The sequence below is a fragment of the Dermacentor andersoni genome, chromosome 7, assembly GCF_023375885.2.
Source record: "Dermacentor andersoni chromosome 7, qqDerAnde1_hic_scaffold, whole genome shotgun sequence".
NCBI lineage: Eukaryota > Metazoa > Arthropoda > Arachnida > Ixodida > Ixodidae > Dermacentor > Dermacentor andersoni.
This window is the reverse complement of record NC_092820.1, coordinates 1,653,603-1,675,708: the sequence shown is the minus strand read 5'-3', so window position 1 is coordinate 1,675,708 and position 22,106 is coordinate 1,653,603. Positions and strand designations below refer to the sequence as shown.

The window sequence follows — 22,106 nt, the reverse complement described above, 5'->3', positions numbered from 1 at the left end:
GCCTGCTCAGCCACCATGTTGTTTGGATAACAGAGCAGCTTGTATCGCTTACGACTTTGATACTGTCTTCGCGAAGCTCTTTTTTGACAGCTCTGTTACAATTGGAACGAGACTTAATATGGCTGCTGTCTGCTTAGTGCTCTACTTTGCCATTTACGGTGAATATTAGAACACAGCCTATGAATGGACTGCTCACAAAGATGTAAGGTCACTCTTGAATACCCTGTGCCTGAAGATTTTATACCATTCATAAGTGCAGATTTCAGTCCGCAGGTGAGTTCATTATGACAGAAAATATTTATCAGTATAAAACTAATGGTAGCACTCCAGCTGTTATATCCTGTATTACTTTCAGCAGTACAGTCGTGGACAATATCAGTGAGAACATGAAATTCGTTACAAACATTGATTACCCGTGTTCTGTAGATTCTGATCTGACATGTTAGAAAGTACGAAGCAGCTCTTTTGTTGGAAAATAAGGCTCACTGAACATGTTTATATGGGATATGTCCATTTAACCCTGACAATAGAGATGAAAGCAGCCAAGGAAGCTTTGGAGAAGCTCTCGGAGCAGCAAATTTTATTTATTTATTTATTGATTTATTTATAGATACTGCGATCTGAAATCAGATCATAGCAGGGTGGGTATACATAGAAATATACAAGCATGTAAACACATACAAATCCATCACATATGCAGGCATTTTCAGACATTGGTGAAGAATACATAACATACAAGAAAAAAAAAACATACAAGCAGATAACGCACACGAATTCATAACATTTGCAAGCATTTTTCAAACATTGATAAGGAATTCTGGGTAACAATATGAGAATTAAGATTATTCCAGTCTGTTATTGTCCTAGGAAAAAAAGAATATTTGAACCAGTTATTCCGTGCGTTGATGGGGGTTATCGATAAAGCATGCCTTCGTCTCGTGTTATAACCTGATGAGTAAGTAAAGAACTTCGAAGTGTTAACATTATAATGGTCGTTTACAAGTTGAAAGAGGAACTTTAATCGACAGATACGGTTGCGCACAGTCACCGGGGGTAATCCACTGCGCCTTACGAGCTCACCAACAGACGCGCGGCCGTATGAACTAAAAACAAACCTAACTACCTTGTGCTGCACACGTTCCAGTTTTTTAATATTGGTTAAAGTGAATGGGTCCCAAATAATTACGGCATATTCCAACAACGGACGAATGTAGGAATTGCACGCCAGTAAACGAACATCAGACGCCTGATGTTCACTGTGGAGCAAGCTTGGAGCGTGAATGGTGGAGCAGTAAATATGCGTCTTGGCGCAGCTTGGTAAATGCCAACATGAGTGAAATACAGGCAGACAAAGAAAAGGTATGCTTTATTTGGCTCTGCAGAACACTATTAGGTTACGGCAAATTAGTTCTTTGGAAGCCTGCTAGGCGAGCAAAATTCATACCAAGGAAAAATTGTCATAAACCCTACTGTAGCATGAAACTAGAAAGGAAGCCTGTAGGCGTTTCTCAGAAACCACCATAAAGGATGTGCGAACTAAATCAATTGTACAATAATATGCATAATCAGTGCATTTTACCAGTGTTGACATATGGGGAAGAGACTTGGAGACTGACAAAGAAGCTTGAGAACAAGTTAAGGACCGCGCAAAGAGTGATGGAACGAAGAATGCTAGGCATAACTTTAAGAGACAGAAAGATAGTGGTTTGGATCAGAGAGCAAATGGGCAGAGACGATATTCTAATAGACATTAAGAGAAAAAGATGACACTGGGCAGGTCATGTAAAGCGCAGATTAGATAACCGATGAACCATTAGGGTGACAGAATGGGTACCAAGTGAAGGGAAGCGCAGTAGAGGATGGCAGAAGACTAGGTGGTATACGAAATTTGCTAGTGCTAGTTGGAATCGATTGCAGGAGAGGGGTAATTGGAGATCGCAGGGAGAGGCCTTCGTCCTGCAGTGGACATAAAATAGGCTAGTGCCTAGGGTAGTGCCTATCAACAGCATTTAGCCAAATAGAAATACTCTGTTGGCAACCATAGAATAAAATATGGAAGCTTAAGCAACAAGCTTGTATCCACCCCAATCTAATCAATCAGACCGCATCCCGGTCTACGGGAACAATAAACCGCTGACAGTCATCGTGAGATGGGTTTTTATAAAAAAGCACTAAAGACGAAGACAAAGTCAAAGTAACACACACGACAGCACTGGCGCTTCGTCTTTAGCACTTTTGTATGAAAACAGTCACGATGAACCAACTCGCCCAAATCAAGGTATTGTTGTAAGATGGGTTCTGCCGAGTTTTATTGCTAAAGCCCAAATGTAAAAGCAACAGAATAAATGTACTGTTTCTACAGAGCTCATGTAAGAACAATGAAATAAATGTAGCGTAAGACCAGTGCAACATATGTATTTGTATGCATGACCCGGCAGTGCACTAGACGAGGCTGTCGCGCAGCAGTGAGGTTGCGCTATTTGCTGTCATTTGCTATTGTCCGATATAAATTGCGAAAACATTTTTATTTTCTTGATACCTTCAATAATTCGACATTCGGTTAGTTCGGCCAATTTTTTCGGCCTAGTGAAACTTGAATAACCGAGGTTTTATTGTACCGACTATGGGTGATAACAATGGGATTTTCCTGCCACTTGATTATTGTTATAAGTGGGTTCGAATTGTATAGAATTATAGTACTACAGCAAATTAAGGTTATTTCAGTGTTTCGCAGTTTGATGTGGATGCTACGTGGTCGGGGTTTCGATGTGCAACAGGTCGAGGCAATGTGGATTTGAGCACATGGGGGTCTCACCCTTTCCGGGTGATCGTAGCAGACAGGCTTCGGAGGCGAGGGAAAGCCCCAGCGAGGCACACAAGCTGCAGCGGGTTAACCTCCAGCACGACCAGCTGCACTGCCTCCAGTTGGCCGTTGCGAGACAACACAGGGTCCAGGCTATCTTTATCCAGCACCTGCGCAAACAGAGGGATGCTCAAAAGAGTTCACAGTTCAGTTATTATGCAGTCCAGGCCAGCCTGTGTCGTCATGTAGCACCGGAAGTCAAGAGCCCGGAGAAATTTTATCTCGTCAAAAGAATGATTTATTTATTTATTTATTTATTTATTTATAATTACTCTCTGGGCCAAATCCATTAAAGAGGGGAGTGGGCTACAGCAAATGAGAAAAGGAAACAAATAAAAGCAGTTCGAATCTTTAAGTACAAAGGCTTTTGATTATACAGTTTTCGCTAGGGTTTACAATATTCGTGTTTATATTGCGCTCAGTCTTACACAGACGATATTAAGTAAAGGACAGGACGTGGACGGACGTAGCGCAATTGCACTACGTCCGCGACTGCATATTTTTGGATTTTCAGAAAGCTTTTGATTCTGTCGCACATAATTTATTATTACTGAAACTGTCTACCCTCAAAGTTCCACCCACCCTGCTGAAATGGCTCGAAGCATACCTCGTCGGTAGAAAGCAACGCATTATTCTTGAAGGCGCAAGTTCATCTGATATTGCAGTCTTATCGAGTGTTCCCCAGGGATCAGTTTCGGGCCCTCTTCTTTTTTTAATATTTATCAATGATGTAGTTGACTGGATTTCCAGTCGGGTTAAATTGTATGCTGACGATTGTTGCATTTACCGTGACGTCACATGTGCAAGCAATTCTTATGAATTGCAAAGTGACCTCGACTCTGTCTTGGCATGGTGCAAAACATGGAACATGACATTAAATTTTTCGAAATGTAAAGTTTTGCAATTTACAAATAAAAAGCATCCATTACCTACCCAGTACTCTTTAAGCGACAAAAACTTATCATTTGTTAAGAATTACAAGTACTTGGGTGTTATCTTCGCAAACAACCTTTCTTGGAACAACCACGTAAACCATATTGCTGCCAAAGCTAGCCGTGTGTTAAACTTTCTAAAACGCAATTTCAAGCAGGCCCCTGCTGATTTGAAGGAGACACTCCACTTGACAAACGGGCGTCCCATCTTACAATATGGTTGTGCGACTTGGGACCCTGAAACAAAAACACTTATCAGCGAACTTGAACGAATTCAAAGACGAGCAGCAAGGTTTGTGTCCGCAAACTATGATTTCACAAAAAGCAGCTCTCAGATGTGCAAAAATTTGGGCTGGCCTCTATTGCAAGACAGACACAAATACCTTAGACTTAAGCTATTTTACAATATTTTTATAGGCGCAACAGGTTTGTCTAAAGAGTCATGCATGAAAGCCCCCAGCTATATATCATCCCATTTAGATCATTCTTTAAAGGTTCAAGAATACCGGTGCCATATAAATGTCTTTAAAAACTCAGTTTTTCCCAAAACAGTGCATCACTGGAATGAATTGCCAGAAGAAGTTGTCAGCCTCGCAATCTTCTTTTGAAAATGCTCTGTCACTCCTTTGTTGAATTAACTTTTATTGAACTAAATTTTTGTGCTGGTGTTGCTGTGCGTTTTCGAATTTTTTGTATACGCATTGTATCACTCCCTTCCCCCTTCACTTCTGCCTTTTCCCTTATATAAGGTATGCGTTTTCCATCAATAAAATTTAGTTGACAGTCAGCGCTTGTGTCCCGTCCTTCTTACTTGTGGTTGCATGTGATTGCGCTGTAACAATTTTTATGTCAAGTATGCACCAACTCGCCCAGAAAGAAGTTTTAATCATATGACAATCTTTACGTCTTTCTTGCTTTCATGATTCTTTTGCTATCAGTTTGCTCAGTATTGGAATGCGTCGTATTTTTATTGTTTGTCGTTTGTTATTTACACAGTGTCATCTGCATGACGATGTATGTTTTGCAGCTGTATCCCCCCTACAAAAATGCCTTCAACGGGCACTGTAGGTACCTGAATAAATAAATAAATAAATAAATAAATAAATAAATAAATAAAAAAATAAATATCATGATAAATTGGTAGCAAACTAAGATAGTAACACGGTAAATACAAAATCAGGGTGTTTACCAAGTTGACATTTCCAAATTTCCTGAGTTTTCCAGGTTTTCCCTGAGTGCCTTTGCAAAATTACCTGATTGATACAGAACTATGTTTTATGTCAAGACAGGCTGAAACTATATCGCCCAATGCTGTCACTCTCCAGTAAGCATATGAAAAAAATTTTTAAAAACGACTTAATGCAATTTGTAAACTAAGGAGTAGTGTTTACGTTACTCAAAAAAGAGAATAGAAGGGAGGGGTTAGTAAAATGCACAGCAAATAATATGTCTTCGAAAAAAATTGCAAATCGAGTTGGACATTCTCAAATACAAATAAAGAAGAGATGCTACCGCACCCGGTTACCAGCTTTCGGGACAATAACCGGATGTACCGAGAGGAAGTGTGCAGACTGCCAGAACCGCACCCCAAACTCACCAAGTAACAACAGACGATCCTGCATTGAGAGCAGGCGGGATCGCTTGCACATCCCGTACTGATGAAGCGCATGTACCCTGCGGAATATGACATGCTCTGTCCTTTTTGCAGAAGAGAAAAGGGCACCCTGCCACACATCTTGGCAGAGTGCACAGAACTCAAGACCCCCCTCCTCCCCTTCCCACCAATGCCCCCAATCCCCAACCCCTTGAGCGATGGGAGACCTTGTTATCCAGCCCCGCCCTACCGATTCAGCTCGCACTGACGGACAGAGGCCAGGAGCTGCTCGGAACATATGGGTCCCGTAACTAGGGAACCACCCCGTCTGGTGCCTGCATGCACCACCGATTTATTTCAGGCCCAGTAAATGTTGCTTCATCATCATCTGTTTGTTGTATGCATGATTAGAAAGAATTTAGGCACTGTTCGCTTCACTTTGCTGAGTACTTGTAGCCTCTACCTTACGGGGCTATGAGCCATTGCATTTTTTGCTTGCTTACAGGAGTATGAATGCTTATGGGGGTATGAGCCATTAATGATGATAGCTTTAGTTCCCAAAGAACAAAAATGCATGAAACTCTAGCCATATACAGCTTCGCTGTAGAAAGGCATGGCATATGCTCATGCTTGTGTAGCACCAAACAATGAAATGTATTAGATTAAGAAAAAGAAGCAGCCGGTAATTGCTCACTGACAAGACCGATAAACATACAGTGCAACACAATTTGAGAAACAACTATATTGAAACATCCAAGACTTTAGAAGAAAAGAAATTAAAATATTGAATCATTGCGATGGGACATCACAAGTTGGCGTCGTAGGTGTCAAAGCCCCTAGCTATAACGAAATTATTTTTTGATCAGCTCTGATAATGTCCACGCAACAATGGTTGCTTGTGTACTGTCAAATGCTCATATGCTGAGGCCTCAGCTCACGGCATGGTGTGAAAACGTGCTCGCAGCGAAAGTGAAACAATGTGCATGGACATGCATGTAGATGCACACTCAATCACCGCGAACATGTGCGATCACTGCATTTGGCTATACCGACAGCCCACTATCATCATCATCATCAGCCTAGTTACGCCCACTGCAGGGCAAAGGCCTCTCCCATACTTCTCCAACTACCCCGGTCATGTACTAATTGTGGCCATGTTGTCCCTGCAAACGTCTTAATGTCATCCACCCACCTAACTTTCTGCCGCCCCCTGCTACGCTTCCCTTCCCTTGGAATCCAGTCCGTAACTCTTAGTGACCATCGGTTATCTTCCCTCCTCATTACATGTCCGGCCCATGCCCATTTCTTTTTCTTGATTTCAACTAAGATGTCGTTTACCCGCGTTTGTTGCCTCACCCAATCTGCTCTTTTCTTATCCCTTAACGTTACACCTATCATTCTTCTTTCCATAGCTCGTTGCGTCGTCCTCAATTTCAGCAGAACCCTTTTCGTAAGCCTCCAAGTTTCTGCCCCATATGTGAGTACTGGTAACACACAGCTGTTGTACACTTTCCTTTTGAGGGATAGTGGCAACCTGCTGTTCATGATTTGAGAATGCCTGCCAAACGCACCCCAACCCATTCTTATTCTTCTGGTTATTTCAGTCTCATGATCCGGATCCGTGGTCACTACCTGCCCTAAGTAGATGTATTCCCTTACCACTTCCAGTGCTTCGCTACCTATCGTAAACTGCTGTTCTCTTCCGAGACCGTTAAACATTACTTTAGTTTTCTGCAGATTAATTTTTAGACCCACTCTTCTGCTTTGCCTCTCCAGGTCAGTGAGCATGCATTGCAGTTGGTCTCCTGAGTTACTAAGCAAGGCAATATCATCAGCGAATCGCAAGTTGCTAAGGTATTCTCCATCAAGTTTTATCCCCGATTCTTCCCACTCCAGGCCTCTGAATACCTCCTGTAAACATGCTGTGAATAGCATTGGAGATATCGTATCTCCCTGTCTGATGCCTTTCTTTATAGGGATTTTGTTGCTTTCTTTGTGGAGGACTACGGTGGCTGTGGAGCCGCTATAGATATCTCATCTGGGCTATCATATGGCTCATCTACACCCTGATTCCGTAATGCCTCCATGACTGCTGAGGTTTCGACTGAATCAAACGCTTTCTCGTAATCAATGAAAGCTATATATAAGGGTTGGTTATATTCTGCACATTTCTCTATCACTTGATTGATAGTGTGAATATGGTCTATTGTTGAGTAGCCTTTACGGAATCCTGCCTGGTCCTTTGGTTGACAGAAGTCTAAGGTGTTCCTGATTCTATTTGCGATTACCTTAGTAAATACTTTGTAGGCAACGGATAATAAGCTGATCGGTCTATAATTTTTCAAGTCTTTGGCGTCCCCTTTCTTATGGATTAGGATTATGTTAGCGTTCTTCCAAGATTCCGGTACGCTCGAGGTTATGAGGCATTGCGTATACAGGGTGGCCAGTTTCTCTAGAACAATCTGACCACCATCCTTCAACAAATCTGCTGTTACCTGATCCTCCCCAGCTGCCTTCCCCCTTTGCATAGCTCCCAAGGCTTTCTTTACTTCTTCTGGCGTTACCTGTGGGATTTCGAATTCCTCTAGGCTATTCTCTCTTCCACTATTGTCGTGGGTGCCACTGGTACTGTATAAATCTCTATAGAACTCCTCAGCCACTTGAACTATCTCATCCATATTAGTAACGATATTGCCGGCTTTGTCTCTTAACGCACACATCTGATTCTTGCCTATTCCTAGTTTCTTCTTCACTGTTTTTAGGCTTCCTCCGTTCCTGAGAGCCTGTTCAATTCTATCCATATTATAGTTCCTGATGTCCGCTGTTTTACGCTTGTTGATTAACTTAGAAAGTTCTGCCAGTTCTATTCTAGCTGTAGGATTAGAGGCTTTCATACATTGGCGTTTCTTGATCAGATCTTTCGTCTCCTGCGATAGCTTACTGGTTTCCTGTCTAACGGCGTTACCACCGACTTCTATTGCGCACTCCTTAATGATGCCCATGAGATTGTCGTTCATTGCTTCAACACTATGGTTCTCTTCCTGGGTTAAAGCCGAATACCTGTTCTGTAGCTTGATCCGGAATTCGTCTAGTTTCCCTCTTACCGCTAACTCATTGATTGGTTCCTTATGTACCAGTTTCTTTTGTTCCCTCCTCAAGTGTAGGCTAATTCGAGTTCTTACCATCCTGTGGTCACTGCAGCGTACCTTGCCGAGCACGTCTACATCTTGAATGATGCCAGGGTTCGCGCAGAGTATGAAGTCGATTTCATTTCTAGTCTCACCATTCGGGCTCCTCCACGTCCACTTTCGACTAACCCGCTTGCGGAAAAAGGTATTCATTATCCGCATATTATTCTGTTCTGCAAACTCTACTAATAATTCTCCTCTGCTATTCCTAGAGCCTATGCCATATTCCCCCACTGACTTGTCTCCAGCCTGCTTCTTGCCTACCCTGGCATTGAAGTCGCCCATCAGTATAGTGTATTTTGTTTTGACTTTACCCATCGCCGATTCTACGTCTTCATAAAAGCTTTCGACTTCCTGGTCATCATGACTAGATGTAGGAGCGTAGACCTGTACAACCTTCATTTTGTACCTCTTATTAAGTTTCACAACAAGACATGCCACCCTCTCGTTAATGCTATAGAATTCCTGTATGTTACCAGCTATTTCCTTATTAATCAGGAATCAGACTCCTAGTTCTCGTCTCTCCGCTAAGCCCCGGTAACACAGTACATGCCCGCTTTTTAGCACTGTATATGCTTCTTTTGTCCTCCTAACCTCACTGAGCCCTATTATATCCCATTTACTACCCTCTAATTCCTCCAATAACACTGCTAGACTCGCCTCAATAGATAGCGTTCTAACGTTAAACGTTGCCAGGTTCAGATTCCAATGGCGGCCTGTCCGGAGCCAGGTATTCTTAGCACCCTCTGCAGCGTCACAGATCTGACCGCCGCCGTGGTCAGTTGCTTCGCGGCTGCTGGGGACTGAGGGCCGGGGTTCGATTGTTGTATTCATATAGGAGGTTGTGGCCAAGTACTGCACCAGGGTGGCCAATCCTGCTCTGGTGAGAGAGTGCGTTACCGGTTCTGGTCACCGGGATCAGGCCGCACTCCAGGCCTGTTTGTGCAATTTTCTCAACACACGTTTTTTTTTTTTTTATTTTCCGGTGGAGAATTGCGCGGCACCGGGATTTCACAGTCCTCTTGCACTGGAGACTGATACTCTAGCGTCCCCGTAGGAGTTAAATTAAAAATTAATTTATGGGGTTTTACGTGACAAAACCACTTTCTGATTATGCACGCCGTAGTGGAGGACTCCGAAAATTTCGACCACCTGGGGTTCTTTAACGTGCACCTAATTCTAAGTACACGGGTGTTTTCGCATTTCGCCCCCATCGAAATGCGGCCACCGTGGTCGGGGTCCGATCCCGCGACCTCGTGCTCAGCAGTCTAACACCATAACCACTGAGCAACCACGGCGGGTCCCGCAGAAGTTGTACGCCTCATTTAACCTACAGTGGTGCCCTATTTGAGCAGTCAAGGTGGACCAATCTGAGCTCGGTTATACCGCATGGATGGCACTCGGCTAGAGAACCTGGTATTTATGACCTGCACATGTGAGGCCATACATATTTGAAGATATATCTTTCTTTTTTTTTTTTAGGAGGGTTCCTGTACAGTGATAAAATAAAGGAAAAGACATTAAAAGAAAGAAAAAAAAAGAAAGAAAAAGGGGCGAAGAAAAAAGGAACATAACAGGTGATTTGAACTCGTGACCCTTCGATGTTGCCCGGAAAGATAGCTCAGTCGGTTGGTTCGTCAGGCCCCAGGCTACTTTCAAGCGCCACAGCTCCTGCTCCGAGCCTCACACTTACGTGGAAAGAGACTCATGTTGTCCGCGATAGTCGGTTGGAGTGGTTGGAAGGCATACTTTCTAGGAAAATGGCCGCTCGAGGAGAAGAGCGAACTCGAGCGGCTTTAGAGGCTAGAAAAACTGCCTTAAAATATTTAGACTTGAGGGAAAGCTTCGTTAACAAACTATAACACGGCAATCAGCACTCGAATACGACGAGAGAAATTACTGAGACGTGGAAAATTCCCTTGAAAAAAAATCTGGTTTGCGAGACAAATGCTTGTATGTATTGAACCTCTTAAAAGATGAGGGGGGAAATATGCGCTCACCGAGACGGCATCGTCAGCACGAGACCACCACAAGGCACCTTAAAGAGATGTGGAGAGCTTCGCGGCCGGAACGAAGCCTCCCCTCTCCGCTGGCCAAGAGGGGAAAACGCGCTTTCCGATCGCTCAAGGTTGCGCGGACAAAGCATAACTCTAGCGTCTAGGAAAAGCTTGACCAGGTGCGATGGCGGCACGCATAGCGTGGGAAGCTAGCCGCCAGAATAACTATACCAAGGACTGCTGCTGACGAGGGCGAAATACCTTCGTGTAATTATAATAACCCTAATAGGACTACTTTCGAAAGAAAAAAAAAAAGGAAACGGCCCACAGGGCTATACTACGAGAGCTATGACTGATAGTTTTCTATATATATATATATATATATATATATATATATATATATATATATATATATATATATATATATATATTCATCTCATCTATGGGATCGCATGCGTGCGCTGTTGCTTTGTCTCTGCGTGTAGTAGTTAAGAGAGCCAGTTTAAGGGCGGAGAAGAAGAAAGGAAAGAAAAGCAAAAACTGCAGCGCCGTGGTTTTAAAGCGCACCCGTGGTAGAGAAACGGAATGCGATATAAGCGTGCGTAGCCATGATACGCACACGACAAACTGCCTTAAAATATTAGGAACATGTTTACTGCACGTATTTGGTAAGCATATGGTGTCTGTAAACCATTCTGTGATTTCTATTTGCACAAGATTATTATTTTGTTAATAAAAAACTTCCTTTGTTTTGAGAGAACTTACAGAAATGTCCAGGAAAGCTTCCGCGTGGTGTTCTTATTGAGTGCTGACAGCTAAACCTATGAGAAGCGCATCACGTTATCCCTCACACTGAGCAAACGAGGCGCTTCCGACATGATGACTCCGTAAGTCCTTGCTCTCAGTAGACGTTGTTCTTCTTGCCAACGGGACGTAGTGAGTGCGCACGCACGCTCCCGCTACATCGGGCTAGATACGCGCTTTAACTTTTTTTCTCTGACTTTCATTAGTTTGAATTTTGTATAATTCGAATTTTTGTAGCAATTAACAAGCTTTTACTGAAAAATGTATTGTCACCGTCAGAACGAGTTATGTATGAGGTGTGCTGCAGCAGGACTCCTCTTTTGTGCTTTTGTAACACTCGGCAACACCTAGCACTGCCAGCATGTATTGTCTGGGTTGTTGCCAGTTGGTATTTCACAATTACATGCTAGAGCACAAAACAAGACAGCACACAAAATATGGAGCAAAAGATCCTCTTCTGCAACTTCCACTTCCTTCCTGTCCTGATTTCTGTCTTTTCCAGTACTGCAGCCTTTAATCATTACACACCTGAACACAAACTAGCCGAGAAGATGTCTTTCACTGACGAGGTAAAATGCACAGCATACCTGTGTTTCAAAAGTACATAAATATACATATCATAAGAAGCCAACAAACACTGACACCATGGACAACACAGGGGAAATTACTTGTGCTTAATAAATGAAAATAAAAGATTGATAAATTAATGGAAATGAAAGTGGATGGAAAAAAACAACTTGCCGCAGTTGGGGAACGATCCCACAACCTTCGCATTATGCGTGCGCTGCTCAAATGGTAGAGTACAAATTCATGGCGTAACTTACGAGCTCTTCAGTCTGCATGTGCTTTAACTTGGCCACGCACGTGTCCCAGTTGTGCACATGGAGCTGCCTGAAGTCGACCCGCTTCCACTGCAAAAACAATCATGCAATGTAGAGAAAGGCCTGCTAATCTAGAAACGCAAACTTGAACCAAGCCTAGCACATCACATCTTCTAATTTTAATGTGCTGCTCAGCATCAAACTCAATATTCATATTTATTAATGGAAAGAAAACATTTTCACATGGCGATGACGTGCAAAGCATCTGCTGTTATTTAATTCTTTCAATGTCACTGGTACATTTCAATTTTTCTGTCCTGCCATCTATATGATGCACTGCGCACTAACATCAAGTTGGCAAGCTCCGAGTTGATTCTACTGTACTTCTATAGAAGCATACTTTCTTTTCTCTATCGGTTTTCTGAGTCTGGATTTTTGCTAGTGTGCTGTGGAATGCGCCCCTTCATGGATGTGGTTTTGGCATGCGGAGCGTCCGTTTGCCGATGCTCATCTGCACCTGCACAGGGAGGACACTTGCACCATTACGATGGCAATTCTTTGTTAAAATATTCGAACCGTAATGCACCAATCTAATGTGTTTCTGCCATCTGATGTGTGTTTATAGAAGGTCTTCTTTCCTTCTCATCTTTCGATATCTTTGCGAAGGCGTGCCTCCTTTACAGAGGTGCGGGAGCTTCTGTCGTCAGTGTGCTTCCTCCAGGATGGCTTTGCCATCTGTCGCATCTTTTTCATCATTTGCTCTCTCTTTCATCTTTACTCTCTTTGCTTTGTATGGCCAAGCTCGAACAAACAAGAGTGCTCTTTCCTTATTTTCACAATACTGCGGAGATCTGTCCAAGCAGGAGGGCGCTCATGAGCAAATACTGTCTATTCCGGATATATCGAACTCAAAGGGGATCGCGAAATAATTCGATATATCGATAATTCAAAATATAAAATATGCATGTCAAAAGCTTCTCTAACAACTCCACACATCTCAAGGCAGTTTCCCGATGTCGTGACTAACGGGAACTTACCGATCTGTGCCTCCAAGGCACGTAAAAAAACAAAAACACAGTGCGATGACCAGAGCACTTTATTTTGGAAGAACAAGATCTGTGACCTTTGCTTGCTTTTTCTTCTGCACCATCAAGTTCATTAAGTTGTCCTCAAGCTTCTTGACAGTGTCCAAATGAGAAAAGCCAGCTCCTTCCATTGTGCCACAACAGTGGAAAATGACGCTGAAAGCTGATGCAAGTTCAGCTGCAGTGCATGGTGGTTGGTCCTCTTTGTCGGAACCTTCACCGCTGCTCGAGTCTGCGTCCTCGTCACCCATAATGTCAGCCACAATCTTCGCATCAGCGCGATTCCGCTACAGCTTGCACGCTGTCATCAGCGCTGACAAAATCGTGTGCTGTAATGCCACCTGGGATGGTGCCCAGAATGCCTCAGGGTGTTGTGAGGAATTCCGAACGCCGCGGCGACCGACGACTTTTTCTCGCCGGCCTCCACCCATTGAATGATGTCTGCCTTTGTTGGAAAATCCAAATTCTTGCGTATTTTCACGGCCATAGCTCCGGAACACATGCCAAAAGCGGAAAGAAAAACAAGTTGCACCACACGAGTCTCAAGCCTTCGCGTTGGCCTCGTGAATTAAAGGAACAAAACGAATCGAAAGACACACTGCTCCACATCTCCACACTACCACAAGCCCAAGCTGCACTGACCTCGTTCGTCTCGCTGCGCCAGCAGTGTCAGCCAACCAAAACAGGAAACAGGTGCCTGCAGTCAGCGTGGTTTCTCCCTCCCGCTCCCTTTCACACCCAATCGCACTCCAAGTGCTCCTCGTCACGTGCCTTTTACCCACAAGCTCCTTTCTCAGAGTGCAAGGCAGCGCGCGTGAGATCGCGGGAACATCGCGAGAGCTTCGTGAGGAGAGGCGTAATTGCGGAGGTGGGTGCGATGGGAGGAGCGTACTTGCAGGGGTGGGGTATGGCGGGAGAAGCGCACTTGCCAGGGCACAGCTTAGCATGGAGTTCGATGCATCGATACGCCGGTGCACGGGAGTTCTATTTACGCGAACATAAGCGCTATACTTTTGCATGGGATTCCCAAGGGGATTTTTCAACTGTTCGATATAGGTAATAATCTGACATATCCGGGTTCAATATATCCGGGATCGACTGTACAACCAAGAGCGAACATACAAAGATATACAAGGGTCACGAAAAGCAAGAGTCAACAAAATACATCAAGTGGTTGGTTGTAACCAGTTGGAATTTCTGGGCAGGGCATTCCAATCATTGATTGTTTTTTGAAAAAATGAGTATTTAAAAAAGTTTTTCATGCAAATATTGGCTTTGAGTTTGAGTTTATTGAACGTTACACTGAGGGAGTTACATATGGACAAAGATATACAGTGTTAAGAATGGCCATCTGTGGTGCAAGATTGCCACCCACTTACGACTATACGCGGCAACATCCCGGCGCTGCTAAGGACGGCGGGCCAACTATTGTTCCCAAACTCCCCAACGCGCTACCCGGAACGGCTCCGAGTTCTACGGGGCCCTCTGACGTTGGTTCCGGACCTTCGAACGTGTGTGCTTTTGAGTGCGTAGACTGTCCTGCGGGAGGCGGCTGGTTTGTGATGACTAAACGAACGTTCGCCGCCTTGTATCGCGGGAGGACCGAGTGTTTAAAAACTGCTGTTGGGCGGATGCTCGAGACACTTCTCTTAAGCAGTCATGTTGGACTGACACTCTCTCTCAAGCAGTCATGTTAGACTGATGTACTTTCTCAAACAGTCATGTTAGACTGATATAAATATTGTAAATAAACCCGTATTCCTTGTTCTCGATGAGAAGCAGTTCTTCCCTTCATCAACGTCCTCAGCGTGGATAAGTTGGACGACGGCATGGGCCAGCTACCTTCTAATTCATGCCGGACTCCAATCTTGACAACGAATCACGAGCGACAGGATTGAGCCCCCAATCCTGACAAGATGGACTTTGCGACGTGGTGCTGTATCTGCAGTGAGTGCTTGGTTCTTGCTTTGACTCTCTAGGCTTCATTTTGTCGTTGTTCTGTTTAGAACAGTAGGGAAGCTAGATTGTTGAGTGTTAGCTAGGTTGTGTTTTCCTAGCTAGATTTAGACAGCAGGATCAAGGCAGTAAAGCAGCAGTCATGGAGTTAAGGACACTGCTGAGAGACGAGTTGTTGATTGTTGGTGAGGAACTTGGCCTAGATGTACGCAAGGAAATGCTAAAATCGGAATTATTGGAGCTAATTTCTGATCAGGCCAGTGAGGAAGAAATTGAAATGGGATTTGAACTTCTCAAAAAGAGGGAGAAACGGGAAAGAGAAAGAGAAGAACGGGAGAGAGAGGAACGTGATAAAGATAGCGAGTTAAGAAAAATGCAACTGGAACTTGAAAGAAAACGTTTGGAGTTGTCTCAAGGAAGTGAAGGCGCTCTGGGACGATCAAGTGAGGCTGAATCGTACCGCATGGACAGGCTATTAAAGCCATTTGAGGTCGGGACCGACATAGGCTTGTTCCTAAGCAATTTTGAAAGGACTTGCGAGAAGATGAACTTCGGCCCGAGTACATGGCCACAGCGGTTGCTGTCTATGTTGCCATGTGAGGCGGCGGAAGTAATCGCCAGACTGAGTGCACAGGATGCATATGATTATGCAAAAGTTAAGGCTAGTCTCTTGAAGAAGTACCGCCTTTCAGCCGAAGCTTTTCGGCAAAGGTTTAGGAGCACAGGCAAGAAAGATAGCGAGGGATATCCGGAGTTTGCATATAGCTTAAAGGCCAACCTAGTCGAGTGGCTTAAAAGCGCGGAAGCGTACGACAGCAGAGACATGATCATTGAATGCATGTGTCTAGAGCTGTTTTACAAAACCATCCCCCAAGCTGTGAAACTGTGGGTGCAAGACAGAGGGAATGTAAACACTGTGGAAAGGGCACCTGAATTAGCCGAAGAGTATGCAACCCGTAGAAAGTTGAACGCCGAGGACGGAAACTTGGACGGTCGAAATGGACCGCGGAAGCCATTTCCGTTCAAAAGGGGTGCGCAGACTAGACGATCGGAGCCTGTAGACATGGCGGAAAAGCCCGCAGAAAAGAGCGAGGAGAAACTTAACGGAGAAACCGCACAAAAAGAACAGAAAAGAAAATTCGAATCTTTTAGACCAATTCGCTGTTACAAGTGCCACAAACTGGGACATATAGCTGTAAACTGCGGGAATCCTAGTGTAGTTTTCTCCTACGTGGAGGAAAAAGACGAGAATATGGAACTTTTTAAGTCCATATCTTCACGACCTGCAAGTTAATGGCAAACCATGCCGAGTGCTAAGAGACAGTGCCGCCACGATGGACATTGTCTTACGTGACGGTAGATGACTTCACCGGAGAAGTAGCATGGATAAAACAGGTTGTAGAAGAACACAGCGTGTGTCTGCCCATAGCCAAAGTCAAAATCAGTGGACCATTCGGGGAGCTAGAGACTGAGGCTGCAGTTTCCAAATTTTTGTCACAGCAGTACCCTTACATCTTTTCGAATCGTTCGAATCAGTTACTGCGTCACAAAGGGCTCAAACTGGGCAGGGCATAGTACAGGCATTGACCCGAGGCCAAGCTCATAAGATCGCGTCGCTTTCGGCTGAAAATGCACAAGCTCCTCCAGCGGAAGCAGAAAAGGGGATAACTTCAATCCCCGAATCCGAGCTAGGCCCGAGGGACAAAAAAACAGTTGAGGAGAGCCTGCCAGCTGACCAGCTCAATGAGAGCGTACTAGAGTGTCTAAGTTCTAGCCTGCAGGAAGAGCAAGCTGACGCACTCACAAGCGAGACAGGGTCGTTATTATCACCGGCCTCAAAGAACTTTGATCAGCTCTTACGTGTGGATAGAGAGTCACTGGCAGCCGAGCAAAAGAATGATGAGAGCTTAGCTAAATTACATGACACAGCTAAAGAAGGCATTGCTAGGCGCAACGTGACGATACATCAGAGAGGAGGATTGTTGTATCGGCACTACAGAGATCGAAAGGGTAGGGTTTTAGATCAGTTAGTCGTACCTACTAAGTACAGGGAGGACCTTTTGAGTCTCTGTCATGGAAATGGGTGGTCCGGCCACCTAGGCATAAACAAATCAAAGGAAAGATTGCTTATGGAATACTACTGGCTAGGCTGTTTCAAAGACGTAGAAAACTTTGTAAGATCATGCGACGCCTGCCAGCGTTCTGGTAAACTAGGAGAGACATGGAAAGCTCCACTGAAGGTAGTGCCCTTAATAACAAAGCCTTTCCGACAACTTGTAATAGACACGGTAGGGCCTCTTCCAAAAACAAAATCGGGCTACAGGTACTTGTTTACCATGCTGTGTCCGGCTACCAAGTTTCCAGAAGCAATCCCTTTGAAAGAGCTCAGCTCCACCGAAGTAGTAGACGCGCTTTTGACAGTGTTTGCACGAGTTGGGTTTCCAGCCGAAATTCAGGCAGATCAAGGGTCAGTATTCACGAGCGCACTGACTTCCACATTCTTGCAAAAGTGCGGGGTAAAGTTAATACACAGTTCTGTCTATCACCCTCAGTCAAACAGTGTACAGAGGTGGCATTCGGTGCTTAAGCGAGTTTTGCGTGCACTCTGTTATGAGCACAAGGAGGACGGGGAAAACTGTCTGCCGGCAACTTTGTTCGCTTTGCGAACGGTTCCACATGAAGCGACAGGGTTCTCGCCAGCAGAACTAGTGTATGGGAGGACACTCCGTTCTCCACTAACGATGTTAAGAGAGATGTGAGAGGAAAGAGGGGAGAGTCCCACAGTGGTTGAATACGTGCTAAAATTGCTGGATCGGCTAAGCGCAACCCAAGAACTAGTCGGAAAGAACATGGGAGTAGCTCAAAAGAACGCCAAATTCTATTACGACAAGAATGCGAGGCTTCGTACGTTTAACGCCGGAGACCAGGTAATGATCCTCAAACCCTCAAGAAAGAACAAGCTTGAAGTTCACACTGGGACGGGCCCGTTAAAGTGCTGCACAAACTTTCAGATACTAACTATGCTCTGAAAATGCCCGGTCGCAGGAAGGAGGTGAGGATATATCACTGCAATTTGATGAAGCCGTATATAGAGCAGAGCGGAGTTGTTAACTATACCATCAAAGAGCAGGATGGCACTAGTACCAAGTTTAAGGAGTATAGGGCGACCTCCAACTCTGAAATCAGCCTAGAAGAAGTAGTAGAACACTCGGTAAGCTCGCACGCTCTAAGACCCGAGCAGCTAGATGAGCTAAAAGAGGTGTTAGGGGAATATCTGGACAGATTCAGCGATCGGCCGGGTAGAACCGAACTAATAACGCATGAGATTGAGCTGACATCAACCGAAGCAGTAAGATCAAAGCCTTACAGGGTGTCTCCAAGACAGAGAGAGATTATGGAGGCAGAGATACAGCGCATGCTAGAGTTGGGAGTTACTGAGCCCACTGAGAGTGACTACACGTCACCGCTAATACTGGTAGAAACCCCTAACATGGACCCTCGTCCGTGTGTTGACTACAGGAAGTTAAATGCTATCACTAGGGTTCAGCTGTACCCGATACCCAACATTGAGGAACGAATTGAAAGAGTTAGCGCTGCTAAATACATTTCAACTATAGATCTCGTGCGGGGGTACTGGCAAGTTCCCCTTTCAAAAAGTGCCAGCCGCTATGCCGCATTCATCTCACCTGTAGGCACTTTTCGCCCTCTCGCACTCAGCTTCGGGCTGAAGAACGCGCCGTTTAGCTTCTCTAAGTTAATGGATATTGTCCTAAATGACTTGCAGGAGTTCGCCTTGCCCTATCTTGATGATGTAGCAATTTTTTCGGACAGCTGGGAACAACACGTATCACACCTCAAACAGGTGTTCTCACGGTTGAGGGAAGCCGGCTTAACGATGAAAGCGGAAAAGTGTAGGTTTGGTTGTTCACAGGTTACTTATCTGGGTCATGTTGTCGGCCAAGGCATGAGACGGCCGGCCGAGCTGAAAATAGCTACGATTGGAGAATTTTCTCAGCCGCGCACGAAAACAGACCTTCGTTCATTTTTGGGACTTGTGGGGTACTATCAACGGTACATTCCGAATTACTCGCAAATGGCAAGTCCATTAACAGACGCCCTCCGAAAGGGAGCACCGAGTAACGTACACTGGGATAAGGACAAAGAGAACGCTTTCCAAAGTTTGAAAATGCTATTGGTTTCTTGTCCTGTGCTTCGCGCGCAAGACTACACAAAGGAATTCATAGTTCAATGCGACGCAAGCGACAGAGGTATGGGCGTGGTACTTAGTCAGGTCGGCGACGATAACGAGGAGCATCCTATCCTCTATGCCAGCCATAAACTAAATATAAGAGAGGAAGCCTACAGCGCTTCAGAGAAGGAATGTGCTTGTTTAGTTTGGGCCGGCCAGAAGTTATCGTGTTACTTGTACGGAGCGAAGTTCATCTTCGAGACCGACCACTGTTCTCTGACGTGGCTCAATCAAATGTCACACAAAAATGCCCGCTTGCTCCGATGGAGCCTCAATCTCCAAGAGTACAACTTCTCCGATAGATATAAGAAGGGAAAGTTGCATAGCAATGCGGATGGTTTGAGCAGGCTAATTTGAAATCTGCGTTTGAGGGTCCCGCCTAAATTTTAGGGTAACTAGTGTTGATTTTTTTCAAGCCAAGAAGATCTCCTCTCATTTAGCAGGATTCCCTCCATGATTGCTGAATTTGTCAGCACGAATTTGCTTCAGAAATTGGCATAGCAAAATGCAGCATTTTTTTTTTGTTTCTGCACTTATGTTTTTTTTTGAAGCCTAGCGGGTCTAAGGTGAGAGCCAATGTACGTCATCTCGGCGCAGAGCCGTGTTGTGGGGTTCATATTGCAGTTACCTGTCCTTGTTGGATGTTTTAGGGCGGTGAGATCAATACACAAGTGGTCGCTACGAGCCAAGGCATCAATCACCCCCTGGCCAGCAGCCGTTCTCTTCCTGCCCAGCGGTTGTCAGCGCTAGACAGTCGAGATTTTTCGGGCCATGGAGGCGCTGTTAAGAATGGCCATTTGCGGTGCAAGATTGCCACCCACTTACGACTATACGCGGCAACATCCCGGCGCTGCTAAGGACGGCGAGCTGCAGTGCAAGATTGCCGCCCACTTACGACTATAGGCGGCAACATTGCGGCGGTGCTAAGGACGGCGGGCCAACTATTGTTCCCAAACTCCCCAACGTGCTACCCGGAACGGCTCCGAGTTCTACGGGGCCCTCTGACGTCGGTTCCGGACCTTCGAACGTGTGTGCTTTTGTGTGCGTAGACCGTCCTGCGGGAGGCGGCTGGTTTGTGATGACTAAACGAACGTTCGCCGCCTTGTATCGCGGGAGGACCGAGTGTTTAAAAACTGCTGTTGTGCGGATGCTCGAGACACTTCTCTTAAGCAGTCATGTTGGACTGACACTCTCTCTCAAGCAGTTATGTTAGACTGATGTACTTTCTCAAACAGTCATGTTAGACTGATATAAATATTGTAAATAAATCCGTATTCCTCGTTCTCGATGAGAAGCAGTTCTTCCCTTCATCAACGTCCTCAGCGTGGATAAGTTGGACGACGGCATGGGCCAGCTACCTTCTAATTCATGCTGGACTCCAATCTTGACAACGGATCACGAGCGACGGGATTGAGCATTCAATCCTGACAACAGAAAGAGCTCCCTTAATGTGAAACTGCAATGGGACCTCTTGTTAAAATATGCATAAGTATAATACAAAATAACAGAAGCATTTTGTGAAATGCACACATACAATACAAGCAAACAGAATAAATTACAAAACGCAAGCAAACAATACATACAAATACAGGGAGTTGGCAAGCATAGAGAGTAACGAACAAAAGAACTAATCAACATTAAAGAACATATGCAAATAAGTGAGTAAATAAGTGAAGGGATAATGAAGAGTCACTTATGCAAAAAAAATCAGACACTAACAAATCACACGACATGAAGTAACTGATTGAACATAAATAAGAATACACGAAATGCACTGGAGAGGAGAAAAGTAACGACAGCGATCGTCATATAAATCGACCGGTCATGAACAGGCGAACTGAACATTTCAAAACAATTAATGAGGACGAGGTTTAAGCCTCCAAGTGTAGACTATTCCACACTTTGATGGTACTGAAACTTATGGTATTTTTTCCATAATTAGTGCGAGTCTTAGGCAATAAATTTATTATTGTGGGAAAAACGTGTATTATTAGAGTTAGTCGTAAATTTCTTTCCTATAACATAAAGAAGACCTGGATTACACACGATGCGGTAGGCCACAATGAATAAATTAAAGAAAATAATATTTGAAATAGGAAGAATATTTAATAAGGAAAATAGTGGAGCCGAATTGGCGAGATATGCGCTGTTGGTTACAATATGGAGTGGCTGTTTTTGGATATGTTCAAGAGGGCATAAGTAAGTTTTGTGTGTAAGGCCCCACAACTCGGTACAATAAGTTAAATGACTATGAATGAATGCAAAATAGAGAGAAGTTAGAATACGGAGCGTGAAATATTGACGAGCTTTGAGAACACGAATGCCATAGGCAGTTTTCCTTTTTATTTGATTAATGTGCACGTTAAAGTTTAACAAAAAGTCAAGTTCGACACCGAGAAATGTGCATTGATTAGATGGGTATATTGCATAGTTGTTGACATACATCGGGAGTAAGTCACACTGCTTTTTAGACCTAGAACTGAAAACAACGTACTTTGTCTTAGATAGAATAATAACAAGCTTATTTTTATGGCACCAAATAGTAACGCTCTGCAGATCACTGTTTAGCTGAGAAGTTAAGGCTGAAATGGAGTCACCTGAAGTGAAAATGGTGCTG

The 22,106-nt window shown here is 44.4% G+C and overlaps 1 protein-coding gene across 5 annotated transcripts in view; it reads right to left on the bottom strand.

The window, feature by feature from the left end:
• LOC126535674 (uncharacterized) overlaps positions 1-22,106 on the bottom strand; it is a 372,872-nt gene that overhangs the window by 89,073 nt on the left and 261,693 nt on the right. For all 5 annotated transcript variants that reach the window (XM_055073269.2, XM_050182479.3, XM_055073268.2 and 2 more), the window contains exons 13-14: positions 12,203-12,289; positions 2,816-2,973 (exon numbers count right to left, since the gene is read on the bottom strand). In XM_055073269.2, the coding sequence (XP_054929244.1) occupies positions 2,816-2,973; positions 12,203-12,289 (245 nt within the window). The remainder of the gene's footprint in view (positions 1-2,815; positions 2,974-12,202; positions 12,290-22,106) is intronic.